This window comes from Hyposmocoma kahamanoa, unplaced genomic scaffold (genome assembly GCF_003589595.1).
Source record: "Hyposmocoma kahamanoa isolate Upper Pololo Valley unplaced genomic scaffold, ASM358959v1 93, whole genome shotgun sequence".
NCBI classification, from domain to species: domain Eukaryota; kingdom Metazoa; phylum Arthropoda; class Insecta; order Lepidoptera; family Cosmopterigidae; genus Hyposmocoma; species Hyposmocoma kahamanoa.
In genome coordinates this window covers 13,583,726-13,605,494 of record NW_020654810.1, presented here as the reverse complement: position 1 = coordinate 13,605,494, position 21,769 = coordinate 13,583,726, and the positions used below count along the sequence as shown (strand labels likewise).

Below are 21,769 nucleotides of genomic sequence, written 5' to 3'. Positions count from 1 at the left end.
AATAAGTCGTCTGATCACATATAACTTAATTATTCAGTAATAAAAACTCGAAAACACGACCGCCAGAATCGAATTTTCCCGCGTTTTTTTTCACCACTTTACAACTTGATTGGTTTTTTTTTTCTCTTATAGTTTGGCACTAGCCTTTGGCCACATGCAATTTCCACTGAGTTGCAAATTTTTGATAATTCTTCCAAATAAATATTTTCTTCTTCTTTTAAACGTTATGGCCCCATCGAAATAATCCATGATTTTGCCAATGTCAAGTAAAAATAACTATGTACGGTAGTTTAATATTATTATAAAAAATATACAAAATAATGGCGATTTCGCCAATGTCCTGTAGTTTACCGTCCAAATATTATCTTGCTTCTTGAGATTTCAGGATAATTATGTTTGTCAAAACTGAAAAGAGAATTTGTTCGTTTCATCGTGAAATGTCACATTTGAAGCCAGTGACAGTGATGACAGCGTGTATATTAGAGGTGGGTAAATTTGTTTTTCCATCCTCTAAGCTAAAAACATATCATTTTTTTTCTATCCTCTAAGCACTGCATGCTTAGGATTGTATTCCAGAACTCTACTCATTGCTCAAGTTACGACATGAGTATGATTTAAAGCACTAGAAATCATACTCAAGTCCTTGCCATTAGAGTCGTATTTCCAGTGCTTGAAATCATACTCATGTCCTGACTTGAGCATTGAGTATAGTTCTGGAATACGATCCTTAGAGGATGGAAAAAATAAAGGAAACTACACCCCTACCTTTTTTGCACTATGCACAATACATTTTCAATTTTTCATGCAAACTTAACTTTCTGAGATTTCGCACGTTTTTCTATCAAATATTATGGAAATAATATATAATAATACTTTTTAAACTTTGTGAAAACGTCAAAATAAAAGATAAGGAGCCGGACAAGAGGCACACAAAAAGAAATTGTAAGGAACACTATGATTTATAATATATACGTTACACGAAATACATACACGGAATAATATATATATACCATTTAATTTTAATGAACAAGAACCTAAATTTTTTTATTGGCAATCAGGTTACAAATTACTAACAGGAACACAGAACAGCTGATTGTCATCAAACAATCAATGTCATAAATTGATCAGCCGCTTCAGCCAGCACGGCGTGATCATGAATTAAAAAAAAAATATTATTTACCTGTCTTATTTTAAAATTATATCTTTTATTGATAGAATTTTCTATCTGCATTCTACTACTATCTACATCTATCGAAAATTCTCTATCTACATTACATTACTGTATCTATGTGAGGTTATGTAAAGTAGAGGTTATGTCACATCACTGGGACATAAAATATAATCTCTACTCTAATTTATCATAATTTACATTAAATTATGTCGGAGAAAGCAACGGCTGCAAAATCAGAAATAGTAGACCAAAGCGAACGAGTCGATGAGACCGCTCCTACTGATATTGAACCAGAAGATAAATGGCTGGTTAGTTTGTATCAACTTCTATTATTAAATTTATTTATCCATTTTTTTTGTATAATTTTTATAATAATATTAAACTACCGTACATAGTTATTTTTACTTGACATTGGCAAAATCATTGCTTATTTCGATGGAGCCATAACATTTAAAAGAAGAAGATGATATCAAGTCATTCACGAGTAAATATATTATTATAATTGCATACTCACGAGTAATAAAATTGGACAACTAACTAAACAAGTAAATTTGGAAGCCAATTTTTTATCTTTTCACACTTAAATTTAGTTTCCTAAAGTAATGTGGGACTTATAAAGAATCATATAAAAATTCTTGGCAATATGTGTTAATATAATGATCCTAGCTCCATTATTATCAAAATAATTTCAGCAATTAATGCTATCCTATTAACTGCCAGATTTTAATGCCTATAAGTGTTTATACTCGTGGTATGTTTAAATAACGCACAAATTATATCATGGTAGGTGTCTTATGCATGAAGTACACACATGTGTACTGCCATGCTTACTATAAGTATGGTAAGTCTATATGCATTACAAACATACTTACTGTTAACATTGTAAGCAGGGCAGCATACTTCATAATCATTCCTAAAGTAACTTAACACTTTGAGTAGAACTGACACTACTACACATAAAAAGGGATCTGTAATAAAGGCATATTGAACAATACAAATTCGAAAGGTATTCACAAGGTATAAGGTACAACTTTCATCAAAGAATTTTGAAAATTGAAATTTTTTTTAAATACTTGCCTTTTCCACAGATCAGAGATTGCGATCTCTACAAAGATGAGTACAAAGAGTGTACAAGCTTCCGAGGTAGATTCCATCAGTACTTCATATATGGTCAGTCCCTTGACTGCAACCAGTGGAAACATGATTATAACAACTGTTGTAAATGGGTTGATGACAATGATTTGAAAGCTGCAGTAAGTATATATTTTTTATCCTCCACACACGCACATATGGAATTGGTGAAGGAAAACATTGTTATGAAACCTGCACATCAAACAAAGTTGAAAACCCTCGTAAACGGCAAGCTGGCAAGACTATGGCCTAAATCCTTGCCGAGACTTGTGCCCAACAGTGGGACGTATAAATAGATCGATGAAGATGAGGATACTCATAATATTATCTCCAAACTCACGTTATGCATCTTCTGATTTTACAGGTAAAATACTGTTACCCTTGTTGAACTGTTATGAATTGGTTATAAAAGTTAATAGACTTTTTAAGTTTAATTTCAATTTAATGGACCTGTTTACTGTTACTGAACAGTCATCCTCAGAGGCTATGCAAGTTCTTAGTGTGCTCTTTTATTTTAAAGTTACATGAACAGAGTGTAATTATTTTACAATTACAAATACAGTTGACTAAATATTTAATTAAGACTATAATACAAAACACTGTACACAGATTGATAAAATAAAAATTTGTCTTAGTGAAATTATTAAGCGATAGAAAGAAATAAATAATAATATAATATAAATAAAATGGTCAAAAACACGCTACTCTAAGGGAGATGCGCAAATAGGTTTTTGTGTGTATTTATTTATTCAATCTGAAGTATCTAAATGGGCATTCTGCTCATGTTCATCAGAAGCATGACACATTGTTACTTAAACATTTTTTTATTGATTTTCACTGTAAACTTGTCAAGCTCGTGTGTGAGTTGTCAAGATGCGTATTTAAAAACACTATTAATTAAAAGCTATTGGTTACTTATTACGTTATTCAGGAAGCGCTAGTAAAAAGTGAAAGACAGCGACGATATGAGCGGCTAAGGGCACATTATCAAAATGACACTTGGAAAAAACGATCGGAGCCCCCATCAGACTGGAATAAACCTCTGCCAGAGTGGTTAGTCACAAGAGACGAAAACACATACCTCGCACAAAAAGCTAAGGACTTAAAAGAAGGCAAAGATGATGTTGATGAGCGTAGTTTTTGTAGCATTATGTGATTTATGATGTTTGATAAATTAGATTTAGTTACAAAACGTTTTTTTATTACATTGTGAAATCAGAGTGAGGTTCTGATTTTAAAGTATATTTTGTTTTATTTTATAACGTAGTACGTTTCGTACGAAATTTTGGAATGTCCACAATAATAGGTGTGGAACCCCAGCCTGCGTCTATTCCCCGGATGATGGGAAAAGTGAAGGCGGAATCGAAATAAATCGTGCAATTCCATCGCACACTCCCGTCAAATAACCTGCAGAATACCGATAAGCAGCAACTAAATCCATATATTTAACAAGCATACTTTTAAAATTCAAAATTGTTTATTTCAGCGTTGACAAAGTATATGCTTTCATAGAATTCTCACAGATGGCGCTACGGCAAATGAGTAGTTAAAAACCAAAAACAAAGCACTTAAAACAATTCGTAAGATCCTGTATAATAATAGCGCCTGTCACGGTTTGCTGGAAGACGTTGGTTCGTATCCTACCGGATCCAACGCTTTTTTTGTATGTTCGATCTTAATTATAATAAACTAGTGGAGTCATTTCACAAAAATAATTGAATATCATGGTGGTTAAACATCGTGACATTCAATAAACTCAAAAAAAAGTATAAGTGCTTAAATCAAAATGATAAAACACTATTATTTATACATAATTTGATTAATCAGTCATAAGCAACGTACACTTTGAGAAAAAGAAACTCGTAGGAGTTGCTTTTTGTAAATAGTTTAATAGAGATTCATAAAAGTGAACAAATCAAATGCAATTTTTTAAAAATTGTAATTGTTTTGTTGTAGAAGCAGCCTCAAAGTGTTAAATGTATCACTCCCATTGATTTTTATAATCCAAGAAAGTATGCAGTAGCTGTAATATGTACCTATAATTTTTTTTTACCGATAGTTTATTTCATTTACGAGGTTTACCTCATAAATAGCTAAAATAACAAATTTTGAATGTCAACAGAAATTTTATAACTTATATTGACTCCAAATGAATACGTGACAACGATTGTTTGTTTTTGTTTGTTAGAAAATATAGATATAATTTGTCTATCACTATTTTACAAAAGGTACTACCATGTATGATCTATGGGTACTACTAGTCTTCTTAACATGAATTACGTTTTCATAAATTTTCTGGGACATTGGAGTGAGAAAGTTACCAACTTATCTTTTATTTACGTTCTGGTTCGTAAATTACCCTAACGGCATGCTTCTGCAGGATAAATATAACTAAATGTTGGCGGCATTTCCCGAAACCAAAACCGAGCGTACGTTGTCAAACAGTAAAAGTAAGTAAAATAAGCCTATGTAACTGTTTTTATGTCTAAAAGTTTCGCTTTTTTTATTGCGTACCTACACTGCAGAACCGAATCGTCGCGACAACTTAGTTTTTGTAGACTGCATTGCAATTTATAGTAACATGTATGTACATATATTCTAAGTGTGATGACGGTAACTATACGTTTAATATTATAAGTACCGATCGAAGTCTTCCACAATTTGTTTTTTCTAAAGTTTAATGTAAATCAATCTACCACCTACCTAGGTACTTGCTGCCTTTGATTTTTTTTTCTTAATGTGCCAGACAACCACACCAATTAGGTGTTTGGTCTCAATCTAGGAAATTCCCAGTACTATGAGTACCAAAGCAACAGAATTCACTCATCCAGAGCACCCAGACCAGAACAAATTTCGAAAAGTTCATTTCTCATATTGGTTCTACCGGAAATCGAACCAGCGACTACATCCAGCGCCCCCAGTGCACACTGTTGGGCCACCGAGGTCATCATACATTATTAATCAATGTTCACGTCGCGTCGTCATAGGCACATTGATGCCTTTTTATTAGTGCTATCAGCAAACAATGCTATCTCATGCTCTATAGACACCTCCTTGAAACTAGGTACGTAATTAATTTAAAAACAGAAATGGACCTACAATTGAACCCTGAGGTACAACCATGCTAACGGTAGGCCTTGATTGCACCGTACCGTTGACATTGGTATCATGAAGAACCGACCGTCTCGATTCTATCTTGAGTTACCTATATATAGGGTTTACCATTTAACCAATTAAGTAGGTCCAGATCAGGGCCATCTACGCCATCATTAGCGTCCCGTAGATTGTACCAACCACCGCGAATCTAAGCTAATCTCACCCATCTATGTCCTGCTACTAACGACGTTATCTAGTTATCTCGCCACAGGATCTCGCACGTTTCTTTAGCGCTTCTTGCCCACCATTCGGTTGCCCAACTGTCATCACCACGTCACGCAATATGTCCTGTCCAGCTCCATTTTAGCTCTATTATACGATCTTCATGTATATAAGAATAATAATATAAAGCAATAATAATACATATAAAATAATTGTTTATGTTAATGTGCTTTGCTTATGCGGCTTTGTTTTATAGAAAACACACCATTATCAATACGTTTACTAAGAACACATCCTAAATAGGGAACAATTAAAAACTATACAATCAATTGCTATAATGGAAAGACCGTAAAGTTCAGCTATATTTTTTTCAAGCTATTAATTAACCGACTTCAAAAAAAAGGGGAGGTTCTCAATTCGACTGTATGCTTTTTTGTATGTATGTTACGAGAAAACTACAACATTTGTGAACCGATTTTGATGATTCTTTTGTTTGAAATAGGGTATCTTAGTAGTGGACCCATTTAAATTTGAAGAAAATATTCCACCTGTAAGGGTGGCAAACTAGAGGATGATTGACTTTTGTGGTCGGCTTTTTTTAAAGTTTAAATAATGTCTCTTTACCTACTCGAAACCGAAATCTGAAATTGACATGACTAACTCCAGTATTTTCTTTAGGATTTAGAGACTGTGTGAGACTAAGTAATTATTTAAATTCGATAAAGTTATTGATGAAACAGGATGTAAGAAGCATCGTTAATGGCCTGTTTATTATTTATCCATGAGGTACTTTTATGGATAAATATAGTCGTTAAATTTGTCACTCCTTTTCGCAAGGACACTTAATATTACTACATTTTATATTGTTATGAATTGAATACCACTCCCCTTCGCCAATAACACGTAATATTTCTACATTTTATATTGTTAATTGTTATGAATTCAATACCAGATAAGGTCTTGACCTAGCAACTGAGTTATCATAGCGATAGCGCTTTTGCCTTTTAATTGTTCACAAATACGATAAATGTGTTTACTCCGGCCGGCGTAGTATCTACTACTACTTTAATATAGTCAGCGGCGGTTGAAAGTTGTGTTACAGATGAGTCGCGTACTGTGTCAACGTGTGTTGTCTCTCAGGTTAATAAGAATATCAATGGCTCGCAGTGCTTCTTTTCTTATTAACGATCCCAAATACTCCTTTTTATCTGAGTTGGGATTGAAAGACAGGAATGTTGGTGTGTTCAACGGAAAGTGGGAGGCGAACGGCCAGGTAAGAAGTAATTGAAATCAATTTCAACGTAGTTTACACAGAATTCGAATGGATGCATTTGTACAAAAGTGAGGCGTGTTTTTGGAATTCATTATTACACAGTAGGTATGTCCTTGTGCTCGACTTCATGTTCTTCATGTGTTATTTGTTCATACGATCGCATTTGCTTTTCCAGAATGCAATAAGTAGATACTGTTTTTGTTTTCTTTTACTACAGATAGAACGTCCTAATATTTAAGTAGGTAGCTATTACAGTACCTATGTCATATAAGCAAGAATAATACAGCTTTTATTTTAATTGGGCAGTAAGCGGAGAACATTGATCGGAGAATAGAATAGCCGATGGGGCAAAAGAGTTCTCGAATGGCGACCGCGTATCGGAAGAAGCAACGTGGGCAGACCACCTGTAAGGTGGGCCGATGATCTAGTGAAGTTTGCGGGAACCCGCTGGATTCAAGCAGCGTAAGACCGGTCATTGCACTTATCTTTGGGAGAGACTTATGTTCAGAAGTGAATATCTTTCGGCTGAACTAATGATGACTATTTTATTTATGTGTACAGTAGTCGACTAGCAAAATTTCTGTACATACGCGTAATTATACCATATACATATTTATTCTTGCAATAGACGATCCAGTCATATAGTCCAGCGCACGGCAAGGTTATAGCAGAAGTGCAAGCAGCCAGTCCCTCCGACTATGAAGCTTGTGTCACAGCAGCAGAGCAAGCCTGGCACGAGTGGGCTGAGCTACCTGCTCCGGTCAGAGGAGAAATTGTTCGACAGATAGGAGACGCCCTTAGAGACAAATTGGATCCTTTGGGGAAATTGGTATCGTTAGAAATGGGTAAGTAACACTCTGAGACGAAATTTGCGAGCAAAAATGTAAAGGTACTATTGTCACTGTAAAATTGACTTCTCATACATAGATAGATAAGACGTTTATTCAGCACAAATACAAACAGAAACAAAACATTTCACAAAGTATACCTATAACACAAACGCACATAGAGCATAAAACATTAATTTAATACACATTTATATAAAACACATACTGTGAGAAAAACAAATAAATACTGTGAGAAGTGAGAACTAACAAAATTTGATGTAAGACTACAGTTTGTGCTGAAAGTACCCTAAATCAGCATAAATACTGTAGACTGTGAGAAGTCAGACAGTGCTGGTTTCGTTTTCTGCCAGTAATGTCAGCAAAGTGCATCACACGCAAATACACATACCTAACTCAAAAACTATATGTATATGTATCAAGTAAAAATGTAATATATAAAGCAAATAATGTAAGTAGTGTAATGTAGGTAAGTAATATAAAAAATAATTACCTAAGTTATTGCTACAAAAATAATATTAATTATAACAATACCCACTAAATATGACCAACTATATTTATTCCGAAATTCAGATATTTAGATTTACAGGTATCAAACTCCTCGATTAAGGAAATATGAAAAGGCAAAAATGTTTTTTTTTTATATTCACGCTTAAATCGTAGTTTATTTTTTATATTTATTATTTCACAAATCCATCACCAACACTTTTTCTAGTTCGTTTGTTAACAAGTACTACTTTCGAAATTAAGAGAAAAAAATATTATGATAAAATATCCTTGTATACACGTTAATCAATTTTACTTTTAAGAATCATTTTACCTAAGTATGTACCTATATAATTTTTCGATCAAAAGCTGATTTTTAATTTTTTTTTTATTACATAGGATGTTTAAAAAAATAACGTTCTAATACTAAGTATTTTGTTTCTACGCACATTATAAAATAATCATGTTTTTTTTAAAACCATTTCAAATTGCACAAATCTTAAAATGGTTTTGTAATGCATCACTTGTTTACGCGTTTGATCTCAAATTCCATCGTTGAGAATAGGTTCAACTATCCGGCTCGAAGGTTCATAGGAAAAGGTTATTTTGTAAATCTTTGTAATGAACGAAACCATACTTAAACAACTCTTTAAATAACTCTTGAAATAGATAAGTATACTATCTCTGAATTCTATTGATCATTGACTCCTCAATGTTATTCGGTGAACTTTCTGATACCCAGGGAAAATTCTACCCGAAGCGATTGGTGAAGTTGTGGAGTACATTCACGTATGCGATCTGGCTCTCGGGCTATCACGTAGTCTACCTGGAACCATTTTCCCGTCTGAACGACCAGGGCACGTGTTGCTGGAGAAATGGAACCCTCTCGGTACCATTGGTATCATCACAGCATTTAACTTCCCTGTCGCTGTGTTCGGATGGAACAGTGCTATAGCCATGGTTAGTTTTAACGTACTATGAATGTCGTAAGCTTGTCATACCTATTCATTTTACCTTAATCTCTGTAACATTGCCTAACTGCCTCCGTCGTCGAACAATTATCATGCTGGACTGCCACACAGAGATCCCGAGTTCGATTCCCGGGCCCTGAGAAATATTTGTACGGCTAAAATTAATTTATTTCTCTCGTGAGTTTGGGTGTAATTTGGTTGTCTATGCGTGTGCCCAATGGCACCCGCGATACAGGGTTTCCCAAGTGCGGGGCTACGAGTGTCTGCGTTATGTTATTATTATAACATACAAAGGAAGCAAGTATGGAAATTTCAGTGATTTCTTTGTTGTAGATATTTAAATCATTCACCGCCTATTAATTGGTGTTTATCTAATCAGTACCTACCTCTAGTCGACAAAACAAACTATCTTTAATATATATTTTTAATCTTGAGGTATGTGGAGATTCAAGTGTATGGAAGCCGTCAGAGACAACGTCTTTGGTAGCAGTAGCTGTTACAAAAATTGTCGAGAGTGTGCTGAAGAAGAACAACGTTTCTCCAGCCATCGCTTCGCTATGCGTGGGTGACAAGGATATTGGAGAAAAACTAGTCAAAGACCCAAGGATGAAACTCGTGTCTTTCACAGGCAGTACTGCTGTTGGACAGCAGGTAGGTAAAGTTACATACCTCTACAAAGAACTCCATTAACTTTTAACTCGGTTTATAAGTAAGTTTGAACACGAACTAGGGAAGTTGGAAATTTAACGGATTGATTTAAGTTCTAAGTGGAGAGAAGGCGAAGGCAGTTCGCTGCTCGCCTGATTCCCTAGCGAGGCCAGCAGGCTCTGGACAGGGACTCCGGAGCTTGCATTGCACGGCCTCACTCGTCTGGGGGGCGGGTCGGAGGACAACTGTCCTGCCCCTCCGTTGGCGCTAGCTAGGGCGGCCGGGCGGCGTCGTCGTGAATGTGCACCGACCACACGGCTCAACCGGCGGGAGGTAAACCCGAGGGGGTTTTAGTGGGGTAGGCCCTCCAGCCTGGAGGGAGAGTCCCCACATAACCCCTGAGTCTCCCTGGGCTCAGGGGTATCTATAAAAACCCCCCCCCCCCCCCCCCGTACAAAAAGGTAGGTAAAATTACATACCTTTACAAAGAACTCCATTAACTTTAACTCGGTTTATAAGTAAGTTTGAACACGAATTAGGGAAGTTGGAAATTTAACTGATTGATTTAAGTTCTAAGTTTTTAGGAGCAGCAGAGCTCCCCGTGAAAGAGTTCGACCAGGGTTGTACTGCCACCTTATCTATTTCTGCCGCCAAGCAGTATTGTCAGCATTACTATGTTCCGGTTTTCAAGGATAAGGGTGCTAGTGAAATTACAGGAACATGGGACTTGTCAACTTGTCTCAGGGTGACGGGCGCAGTGACAGTGCCCCTAAGTCTTTGCGATTAAAAGCTCTAAGCGGCACTACAACTGTTATGGACAAGCGGGTTATAAAAAAAAAATTGTTTACTTGCGCAGGATGCAGTATTTATTCTATTATTATAGGTAGGCGTAGAAGTTCAAAAGCGCTTCGGACGCCACCTCCTCGAATTGGGAGGCAACAACGCGATCATCGTGAATGAGGATGCAAACTTGGACTTACTCCTAAACGCCGCTTTGTTTGCTTGTGCCGGTACAGCTGGACAACGATGCACTACCACTAGGAGACTGATGATCCATAAGAAGGTGAAATATTTATACAATAAGTATAATAATAAACTATCGAATTCTTGGGTTTTCGCGATTGCCATCTAGGTACAATTTGGAATTGAAACTATTTTTTTATGCTCAGTCCGCCGTAACCATGGGATTTTATAGTAGCAGTAGAGTTCCTGGTGAAAGAGTTCGTCCAGGGAAGTAGTCCCACCTTAATTATTTCTGCATGACTGCATGAAGGCGTTATCAACCTTATGCAGTCGTTATCAACTTCATGCAGTCGTTATCAACTTCATGCAGTCGTTAACAACTTCATGCTTCAATTTCATAAATCTAAAACTACTTGGAGCATAATAAATAAAGAGTCAGGCAGGGTTAAACTACACGATAGAGATATAGTTTTAGAATTAGACAGCAAACTTATAAAATGTAAAGATAAAGTAGCCCAAGATTTTGAATCGTTCTTTTCGGAAATTGCTGTGAACACTACAAAATCATTAAATTCCTCCCCTTCACTTGCTATTGATCTCTTAAAGGAAAATGTTAACGTTTGTGGCAGTTTATTTAATTTTCGTCATGTTAATCCACAAGACATCATAAAAGCTTTTAATTCAATACATGCTAAAAAAACTGAAGATCTCTGGGGCATATCAACTAAAGTTATAGACTCAGTTATTAATCTCATGTCCCCACATTAGTTTACTTTAGTTACTTCCATAGTATAATGTCCTACGGGATTCTCATGTGGGGTAAAGCGGCAGATATTCAAACCATATTTGTATTGCAAAAACAAGCGATTCGTTCTGTGTACCGTCTAGGCTCTCGGGTATCTCTCAGAGAAAAGTTTAAGGAGACTGGTATCATGACTGTGGCATCACAGTACATTTACTCAAATATTTTATATGCCCGTAAAACTATACATAATTTCAATAAGAAAGAAGATATCCATAATATTAACCTTAGAGCTAAGTCCAAACTCATGGTACCACGATTTCGTTTAACCAAGGTAAACAACTCTTTTATGGGGAACTGTATACGTTTTTACAATAAGATTCCGGAGCATATATTAAGTTTATCATTTCCTAAGTTTAAAAACTACATTAAAAATATTTTGATCGAAAAATCATATTACAAAATTGAAGACTACGTGTTAGATAAAGATGTATGGAAAGACGACATGGCTCCGGAATCCACATAAATTTGATTCAAAGTGTATTCCATAGCATTTAAGTTTATTTGAAAAGAGCAATCCCTAGAGTTTCTTGCTCGTTCTTCTCAGGGAGGTCAGCGTAGTGAACGAGCAGTAGCTTAAATGTGACGTTTTCAAGTGTAAATTTATTTTACCTATGGAATAAATAATCTTTGACTTTGGCTTTGACTTTGACTTTGATGCAGTCGTTATCAACTACATGCAGTCGTTATCAACTTCATGCAGTCGAGGTGTCGACTGTATGTAGTTGATTACGACTTCACGCATTAACTGCAAACATGCAGTCAATCTGTTAGAAGTTCAAGTACCATAATGATGCCTCTCGTCTTTTATGAATTTGAAATGTTACGATTGGAGGATCCAAAAAAGGAGAAACTTCTCAATTCGTCTGTGTTATTTTGTGTGTATATTCCCGATTTCAATAAAAGTTGGCACGTAGGTATAATTCCAATTAAAATAAAATGTTATGAATTAGATGATGGAAATAGCAGACAGACGAGAGGAACTCCTCAACAGAGTACAGCAGCTTCTGTTTGGGCTCATATGATACATTTTGAGGAGGACTTCCATGTGTTTCAGTTATCGATGAAGACCTCACGGTAACGAACACAGCTAAAGAGAATAAGCAAACTTTTGAGATCAGTTTGCTTTATAAAAAAAGTTGTAATTAACAATTCCTGTTTGTATAGGTATACAGCGAAGTAGTAACGAGGTTAACAAAGGCATTCGCTGGTGTAGTGAGCAAGATCGGCGATCCGTTGCTCCCTGAAACTCTAATTGGCCCTCTGCATACACCCAACGCTGTTGAGGCTTACAAGAAAACTGTAGCTGAAATCGTGAAACAAGGAGGCAAGATCGAGTTCGGCGGAAAAGTAAGGGCCAGATCATATCAATCGACGCATTTTACTAAATAAATCTGAGAGATAAAAACAAATTTCAATATTTTTAAAGGCTCACATGGGCTCACTAGCCAAAATAAGATTGGAGGTAGGATTAAAGGTGTTAGTATTTTTCTTCTTTTTGTGCAGGTTATCCAACGAGAGGGCTACTTCGTGGAGCCCACCATCGTCACAGGCTTGGCGCACGATTCGCCGCTAGTGAAGACGGAATGCTTCGCACCTATCGTGTACTGCATCGAAATTCCCGATATGGAGACCGGCATCAAATACAATAACGAAGTTGAGCAGGGACTGTCTTCCAGTCTATTTACAGAAAATTTGGGCAATATCTTCAAGGTGAGACAAAACAGATTTGTAAATTGTTATTTCATAATCTCAGTACAGAGTAAAAGTAAAAAAACCGACCACAAAAGTCATTCATCCCTTGAGTTTACCAAGAGGTACCCTCTTTCCAACAAAAAAAGAATCATCAAAATCGGTTCACAAAATGTAATGCCGATAAATAACGTTATCGCGTTACATAAAAAAACAGTCGAATTAAGAACCTTCTCCTTTTATGAAGTTGTAACTGATTTCGGTTTTCATTGAGAAAGCGTCAGAACAAAAACCGATAATTCACATTTTATCACACACGCGCACAATTTACAAATATCCTGTATTGCCACAATGACACTGACATAAATAACATGTTAAGCCAAAACATAAACAATCAATAAACGGTACGCCAAACATGTCAGAGGGCAAAAGGAGGTGTCACAGCTTGTGCGGCCTGAAACTGTTGTTGTCGCACACAGCGCTGTTTTTCAGCCACCACCTTGTCCCTAAGATCTTAGGCGGGCTTAAAAGCAACGAAGGCCTAAAAACAATTATAAAATTTTGAAACCCGTTATTCTATATTATTTAATAATTCAATATTATTATACATACAGTAGGTGAAAATAAACTAATTTTAACGAAAAAAAAACAACAAAAATAAGAGAAAAAGAAACAACATCAATAGGTTTACTCTAAGCAATACTATGTGTGTGTATGAATGTGTGTTTGTGTGTGCGTGTGTGGTATTTATTACTTATATGAGGTACAAAAAAAATTTAACTTGTTCTTTTTCAATGCCAAACGAACCGTCGTTTCAACGCGAAACGAAACGTACAAACCTAAAACTCCGTAGTTTTTGTACGTTTCTATGAATAACTTATCCAACCTCAACAGCAACAATTAAATCCTCTTTAAAAGTACGTTTCAAATGCACGAATATAAACACAATGTGATAAATCGATTCAAGGACTAGACGAAATTAGAATCGAAATTTATCGGATTTTGTTGCTCTATTCCATGACATCCATGTTGGAGGAGACGGTGCCGTGCATTATTACTTTTTTATGATGCCATGTGTACAGTCAACAGCATATAGCAATAATAAAGGTTTTGCTTTCTGAAACGTATGTTTCGCAGTGGATTGGACCCCACGGCTCAGACTGTGGCATTGTGAACGTGAACATCCCGACAAACGGCGCGGAAGTAGGCGGAGCCTTCGGTGGGGAGAAAGCCACTGGCGGCGGTCGCGAGTGTGGATCAGACTCTTGGAAAAACTATATGAGACGCTCCACTGTCACTATCAATTATTCAGGTGCTATTAAACTAGCACAGAACATTAAGTTTGGCGATGAATAACGATAATGTATAATGTTTTTAGACATACATACACTCTGTGTAAATGCGAATATAGGTTGATTGACAGACTGTCTGAAATTAAATGTTCCTTTATAAAGTATGAACATGCTTACAGGATTTAAAAAAACATAGTGTCTGATGAATTTAGTATGCCTAAATGAAGACTGATATATTTCTTTATAAATAAAATAAAAGATTATATTTCATAATTTATTCTTTTGATTTCTACGTCGCGTCATCGTATCGAATATTTGTTTACAATTATACAATGATTAATGTTTAATTTTTCATATTTGCGCACTCAAATTTTTTTTTTTAACCTAATTCAATTTCGCAAGAACCACATTTCTCGGACTTCTGAAACATCGCATTAAATTATTTGAATTAAAAAAGTAGAGATGAAACATTTGCAACATACAGGCATTATACTTCTATATTACAGACGTCGCGCGTCGGCTAAATTTGAAAACCACGTAACTCCGTTTTTGGACGAAATGTCTTTTTTACCCTTCAAGCTTCAACAATATCTGGCAATTAACGCTTAAAATATAATTTGTAGACCTTTTTCAAATTATAAAATAAAGGTATAATCATAGATTGTAATATAATAATTTCTAGTAATCCTGTTTTTGTGTCTACTCGAAATTCACTGGAGGTTCCGAGGTTTACAAATTTAGACAATGAGATGATTGCTTTAACATTGTGTTGTATTTTAGCCATATTTTAGCAGTCTTTTCTTTTCTATAAATGTCAAAGACTGGCGTTATGAAGTAACGCCAGTATACTCTTCTATACTCTATTTCCAACTAAGGTAAATATTTATTTCATCAAGGAAATAACTGTTAAATTTTGTAAAATAAAAGGATGTAAATAAAGATAACGTAGGTAAGATAACATAGCGTAACTATAAATGCAAATTGTGTATCCGCCAGAGGTCGACTGCAATATCGCGAGATTGTTGCCGGTGGAACTTGTATGTCGCTGGAAGGTCGTAACGTAACTCTGCTACTACACTGCCCTTTACACCCCACTCTTTGATCTTCTTTTGTATGTGGGATCTGTTGGGAAAATAGTAGAAAGCTATATTAGAAAAATATTTATTAACTAAGACCGTATCCATGACCGTGTGTTAATTGTCTAAGATTGTAGTACTAAGCATCTTTGATCCATCTATTAATGCTATGAAACAATATAATAATCTAAAAATTGTTATTACACGAAAATACGGTTTTCCCTATTGTATACCATAAGTCATGTTTTTACCATAATTATGATGTTTACAAAGCAGGTGACCTTGAATAATATCACACAGACAAGAGCTCCACGTCTGCACCGCACTAGTGCGGCACTTCACATGGCTAGTTAAAAAACGGGGTGCACAAAAGGAGCCTCCACGCACGACATACCATTCCTTTCCTGTATGTCTGGCAAATACTTTCACCACAATGGCAAGCATTATAGTGTATGCTAGATATGGCAAAAATGGCTGTTTGTTAATAATTAATTATTCTGTTACGTGATTTTTCAACAAATGTTATTGTACACTGTTGACAGCAAAACCATAGAATAACATTTGTTGTTTCATAGTTTTGCATACAATATGACAATTTTCTTATTATTATTAGGGTGGTTTCATTTGGGGCATATGCAGCCCCTCAAGACTGCGGCCATCAACTGACTTATTGTGATTACCATTCATTACAGTTCAGAGCCAAGACCGACAGCATTGACATACTGAAAGACTTTCCTGGCTCCAACAGATTTTATGTCCTCTGGTTATTGCATGTGCCTTTGCAGAATGGAGCTTCTGTGTGTGAATGTGACTTACAACAATAAGATAATAGATAACAATATAATACAAAATGAAATAGAGAACTTTATGTTGTGCATTGAAAGATTATAAGCGTAAGATTCCTCCTCTCGTAAGAGTCCTCTCACTGGCTATTGCATACTTGCTTATTCGCGTGACGCAATCGCAACAATAGAACAGCAGTATGACAGCAGTTTAGGCAGTTGTTCGATAACGTGTTATACATTATGTAAGTATGCAATGTATGCATCACATTATCCGCTGTTGCAGTAATGACCACTTTCGGTGTATGCCATCAAAACGATAAATTGAAAATTAGATGCACAAAAGTGTTGCTCACCTAGTGGACGATTTATGTAAAGAGTAAACACTGTCACAGCTGAGACGAATGCCCATTTGAAGGAATTTCATGTCAATGCCAACATTGTTCTTGGTACCAAATGGTGGATTCATCAATACAGTGTCAAAATATTTTTCCCATCTGGAGGCAAAGAAATAACTTTTAACTCATAGTTGTAAAATAAATATTCTTCAAAAGCTTGGTTAGTATACAAAACATTTGAACTACCCATGATACTTCTAGGCCTGTCGGTAGTTACACGGGAGATTATTATTGCCCTTGTAACTACTAGTCGTTCTGGTAGTTCCACGGGAGATTATTATTGCCTGTTGAACTACTAGTAGTTCTGCTGGTAGTTCCACAGGCAACAAATGATTAAAATTTAACAAGAAACTCAAATTAGAATCAAAAAATTGAAATGCACATTACCTCCAAAGATCAGCATTCAAAAAATCACATTGTACAGCATTAATATTTGTCAGATCCTTTATGTCAACGTTATCTCGAAAGATCTCTAAAGCATCTTCGTCAATGTCTACTGCTGTAACTACACCTGCACCAAGCATTGCTGCGCCAAGTGAAAGCGTGCCTGTACCACAGCCCGCATCCAAAACTAGTCTGTTTTCCAGGGCTTCAAATTGTGTCTATAATAAAGTAAGCACAGAGTACTTTGTTATATAACTTAAATGAAAGTTTTGCTTTATGGCATTAAAGAGGTGAGGAATAAACATCAAAGGTTGTCCTTGCAACAGCGTTGTCATCTTCTAGATAAGTGTACCAACCTAATCACTTTCTACCAGGTGAGATTGTGATCAAATGTAATTATTATCGTCTAATTTGTTTTTAAACAGATATAACCTAAGTCTGTGTAACACAATATAAATACAGCTTACATAAACATGCTGCTTTTTGTGGTATTATTTTAAGACACAAGGTACATAATGAACAATTATTTTGGTACCTGGATTGTATATAGGGCTGCAGCTGCAATATGTGCTGGGGTTTCATATTGTTCAAGTTGTACTTTTGGCTTTGTAAATCCAGTCAAATCCTGGAGGTGACTCTGTAAGATCTTCAGCTTCATCACAGCCCCCATTTCACTTGCTGTCAAACCTTGGAAGGACTGGCAGTATCTGGTTTCCAAATGAGGAGTCTTGGGAGACAAAGTAGCCACAAGATGTGGCGTTAGCGTGTTGTAAAGCAGCTCTGTGACTTGTGTTTACTATATTTGCCTCAGGTAATTGGGGGAAGCCCTGTAACAAAATAATATAAATAAATTCACATATATAATATGTTCCAAAGACACCAAAAAGGATCAAAATAGTGTACAATAGTACTTATTTTAGCCCATGCAATGTCCCACAGCTGGGACTCCTAAGTTGAAGGTAAATATTTATTGTGTGTAAATATTTATTTATAAATACGTAAGTGTAAATATTTAATTAAACTTACAGCAGTTGCAGTAAGAGGTGGAATTGAGCACATGGGCAACTGGCTGACCGGGCTAGGTTGTGTTAAACTGATCGCAGTAGCAGTCAACGGAGGCACCGGCCCTTGCTTCAGTAACATTTGCTTCTTCAACTGGAGTTCCTCCAGAATCTTTCTATTGGTCAGTTCTGTAATAGTCGCACTTGTAAATTTCATGCCCAACTGATGACGTTAAACTATCTTTTCTGGTGAATATCATTTTTAACAACACCAAAGGCAATAGTATTGTTGCAATTTTAACATTCAGTAAACTAACCTCTCTGAGCATTAGGCTGCGGAAACGCCATCTAATATTCTCAAAATCTAATTTAGACTTGATAACAGACATAAAAGGCAATTGAAAAAACTGAATATTAATTAATTGCTACAAAATCTGTAGAATCATAATAAACTCGGCAGCGCAGACGCGCAGCAAAAACATTCATTTATAATTTGCTTTATATAAAACGTATGTGCATGTGCAAAATGTAAATGTTTAATACGGAAGACGGCACTGTTATTTAAAATAAACGTTTAATTTATAAGTTTGCTGATATTTCAGTTATCAATGCCCCGAAAACAAAACCAAAAAATAATATCCCGCAACCTTACAAACGAAAAAAAAGAAACTTGTCTCTTGTCTGCAGTGTTGCCAGACTTTTGCGAAGTTAATTCGCCAAGTTATGTGTGTTAAGTAGCCAATATTCGCCCAAGCTATAAAATCCCTAAAAATCAAGGAAAACAATTCTACAATTCTGCTTGAATCAAATTTGTAATTCCCCAGACATTTTCTTTAGTAGCCTAAAATCGCCTTTTCCTATTTCAAACGTGACCTAAATACCGCCAAGTCGCCGATTACTTTTTTAGTCACAGCGCGACCGCTCGAAGTATCTTAAGCGGCGAAAAATCGCCTAATCTTTGTTTGATTGTCTGCGACTTGACCTGTGTAATAAACGTATATTGCGAAAAAACCGATAAAATGATTGTGGCGCATTTCCTCGAACGACTCTAATTTTTTTCGGCGGGAACCATTAAACTCGAAAGGTACACTTGTGTACTTCTACAAAAAGAAAGATCTAATCTATAATATAATAATTTTAAATTATAATACATTTTGTTGTGTAAATACAGTGTACAAAAAACAACTTCACGTTGGGCTTAATATAATTATATTATAAAAGGTGCTGAAAAAGTTTTTGATTGAAGTATGTATGTACGTATGTACATACTTGCTTTTTGTCAAAAATAACTACGCCACCGCCAACTAGCTAAACGATCGATGGAAAGCAAAGCAACTAATTGATTAGTCTCCACCATCTAACAATGCGCGTAGGGACACGGAAAAAATATCGCTATTTCTTGGTATCGAGCACTTTTTCCTCGATACCGACACTTTTATACTCGATACAAAAATATCGGTATCGAGGGACGAATAAAGTAAGTAAGTTTTTGACAAGTATCGTAATCGTTTCGAATAATTCTTTTTTAGGATACCTCATATCATAACGCAAGCCACACAGCGATTTTTTTTAATGCCATCCTCATCCCAAATTACTTGGCTGCACGGATTTATATATTTCATAAACTGGATCGCGCACTTCGACATACCAATATTACAAATTTATACCTCATTGGGTTATGTTAAGGTTTATTTTAAGTAAAAGTAAAAAACCGAGGCACGTGAGATAGCTCGAAGTAGTGGTCTATCCTTGTCAAACAAGTTGCCACCGCTAAATCAAATCATCTTAGGTTATTAGCTTAAAGGTAATATGCTTTTACTGTACTAACACAAAAAAAATATATCAACAATGTAACCTAATTTGTATTATGAAATAATATTAGTAGTTTTGGTCATCCATAAGCGGCCACATTTTCTAAAGTTAAAAACAATACGGGTGGCTGAAACATGAATAAACACCCTGTTCCTGTTACAAAGAGATGCATTACTACTTTGAAGCCTCTCACTCGGCTCGTTTTATTAACTTAGTGCGCGGTCCAGTTTAATATACAAGTCCGCGCTTGGCTGCGTAATGCAATTACTTGGCTGTATTTGCCTCTTTAAAAGAAGTTTGTCCCTTCTTCAGAACGTTTGTTCTCAAAAGCAGGCAATACTGTATCAAAGACGAGAAACAGACGGTTACCAAATAGACTTTTGTTTTAAGCTGGTTGTACAGCGAAAGAGTGGGAAATTGAAAATTTACGCAACACAATATATGTGAAATGACGATTGATTGATTTTATCAATTTATTGAATTAATCAAATTCTTTTATTATTTGTTTCAATTAAAAATCATAAACAAATAAAAAAGACAGACTTATTAATTCATGTGTTTTATCTGTACTCTGAGTGCGATACTTTTTATCCGGTACTAGTCATGAGTACGGTTTCGATACTTTTGATCCGATGCTGTTCCTAGATGCGCGATTACGAATGATTTCGATATTCGATGCGTTAGTAATCCAAGTAATTACTAATCCTTAGACATGGGGAATAGCGTTACATTTCCATCGCCGTGACTGTCGTTCCGGTTCCAAAAAAAATCACAGTGATAAATCGTCGTGATTTTGTCACGACTGTTACTTCCGTGACCTTGTCACGCCTATAACTTACATTACGATATACGGTTTTAGCCAGCGGCTTCTTTCTAATACTTATAGCCGTTTTTTATACAATGATTTAAGTTTTTACTCCCTTTGTAATAAGTTTCAATTCCATTCAAAAAGTTGATTTTGTATTTAATGTAATTTTGTTTGTTACTTATTTAATGCGAATCTTCGGATTGTTAAAAATAGACATAAAGTGTAATGTAATTATATTTCTAGTAGAATACACAAAGTAGATTATACATAAATATAAAATACCAACTCTTCCTATAATAAAACAAATATACAAAAATATTTTACTTTGTTCGTAAATAGGTTTATAATAACTGCTGCAGATTTTTTTATCCGCCCCTTCTAGTAGTAATAAGCACCTACGACCCTTGTGAGTGAGCAAAGAAAGTCATCCTATTTCATTCCCTCCCATCGCCGAAATGGCTCGATTTGAAGAGAACTACAACGAGTGGCGCGCTCAGCCACCATGGAACGGAGATCGCGCATTGTATCAAATACGTATGTAGTGATGTGAGTGACGGGGATAGCTATTGGAACAGAGGAACACCTATGTGACTCTGGAACGTCGTTCCTTCGGAACGAGTCACGGTGATACTGTTTGACGGCGGATCATCGTGATTTTTTCATCATTTCATCATCATGTCATTTATCACCCACCCCTACTAATCCTGTCATTCGAATAACAAATTAGTAACCTACTAATTTTCGTTTTCGAACGATAATGATCATTTATAAAATCCCGAGATTCCATTGAGAGAAATAATGCTCTATGGAATCATGGATTAATAAAAAGCCTTATCTGACATACGGTAAAGAAACGTGACGAAGGGGATTAGTAATTATTCCACGCGAGTTGAATAATTCTTGGATTCGACTTAAG

At 35.7% G+C, this 21,769-nt stretch overlaps 3 protein-coding genes across 5 annotated transcripts; 2 read left to right on the top strand and 1 right to left on the bottom strand.

Annotated features, from left to right (window-relative positions):
• The first annotated feature begins 391 nt into the window (after positions 1-391).
• Positions 392-3,837, top strand: LOC113237514 (UPF0545 protein C22orf39 homolog). Of its 3 annotated transcripts, none has more exons than XM_026474017.1 (3): positions 392-485; positions 2,260-2,424; positions 3,213-3,837. In XM_026474017.1, the coding sequence occupies exons 1-3, from the start codon at positions 393-395 to the stop codon at positions 3,456-3,458; spliced, it is 504 nt and encodes a 167-aa protein (XP_026329802.1). In that variant the 5' UTR covers position 392; the 3' UTR covers positions 3,459-3,837. The 3 variants fall into 3 exon arrangements, with proteins under 3 accessions (XP_026329802.1, XP_026329800.1, XP_026329803.1); XM_026474015.1 differs by lacking the exon at positions 392-485 and adding an exon at positions 1,132-1,479; XM_026474018.1 differs by lacking the exon at positions 392-485 and adding an exon at positions 1,132-1,479 and having other exon boundaries at positions 3,234-3,530.
• Positions 3,838-6,649: 2,812 nt separating this feature from the next.
• On the top strand, positions 6,650-14,823 carry LOC113237415 (putative aldehyde dehydrogenase family 7 member A1 homolog). The gene is made up of 8 exons (XM_026473869.1): positions 6,650-6,893; positions 7,522-7,738; positions 8,967-9,184; positions 9,631-9,846; positions 10,727-10,906; positions 12,776-12,958; positions 13,115-13,321; positions 14,438-14,823. The coding sequence occupies exons 1-8, from the start codon at positions 6,723-6,725 to the stop codon at positions 14,654-14,656; spliced, it is 1,611 nt and encodes a 536-aa protein (XP_026329654.1). The 5' UTR covers positions 6,650-6,722; the 3' UTR covers positions 14,657-14,823.
• Positions 14,824-15,132: 309 nt separating this feature from the next.
• Positions 15,133-18,808, bottom strand: LOC113237416 (methyltransferase-like protein 5). Its single transcript, XM_026473870.1, has 6 exons — positions 18,551-18,808; positions 18,259-18,422; positions 17,768-17,959; positions 17,236-17,450; positions 16,807-16,947; positions 15,133-15,714 (listed from the first exon to the last, which is right to left on the bottom strand). Exons 1-6 carry the CDS (start codon positions 18,579-18,581, stop codon positions 15,561-15,563), a joined length of 897 nt encoding a protein of 298 aa, XP_026329655.1. The 5' UTR covers positions 18,582-18,808; the 3' UTR covers positions 15,133-15,560.
• Between the last annotated feature and the right edge of the window lie 2,961 nt (positions 18,809-21,769).

Excerpts from the sequence above, each read along its gene's own strand:
- LOC113237514 (XM_026474015.1), top strand. The coding sequence starts at position 1,378 with ATGTCGGAGAAAGCAACGGCTGCAAAATCAGAAATAGTAGACCAAAGC. Across the intron at positions 1,480-2,259 it reads AACCAGAAGATAAATGGCTG|ATCAGAGATTGCGATCTCTA; the intron begins GTTAGTTTGTAT and ends CCTTTTCCACAG. Across the intron at positions 2,425-3,212 it reads ACAATGATTTGAAAGCTGCA|GTTACTTATTACGTTATTCA; the intron begins GTAAGTATATAT and ends TAAAAGCTATTG.
- LOC113237415 (XM_026473869.1), top strand. The coding sequence starts at position 6,723 with ATGAGTCGCGTACTGTGTCAACGTGTGTTGTCTCTCAGGTTAATAAGA. Across the intron at positions 7,739-8,966 it reads ATTGGTATCGTTAGAAATGG|GGAAAATTCTACCCGAAGCG; the intron begins GTAAGTAACACT and ends TCTGATACCCAG. Across the intron at positions 9,185-9,630 it reads GGAACAGTGCTATAGCCATG|GTATGTGGAGATTCAAGTGT; the intron begins GTTAGTTTTAAC and ends TTTAATCTTGAG.
- LOC113237416 (XM_026473870.1), bottom strand. The coding sequence starts at position 18,581 with ATGGCGTTTCCGCAGCCTAATGCTCAGAGAG. Across the intron at positions 18,423-18,550 it reads GCAGCCTAATGCTCAGAGAG|AACTGACCAATAGAAAGATT; the intron begins GTTAGTTTACTG and ends CGACTATTACAG. Across the intron at positions 17,451-17,767 it reads CAGCCCTATATACAATCCAG|ACACAATTTGAAGCCCTGGA; the intron begins GTACCAAAATAA and ends ACTTTATTATAG.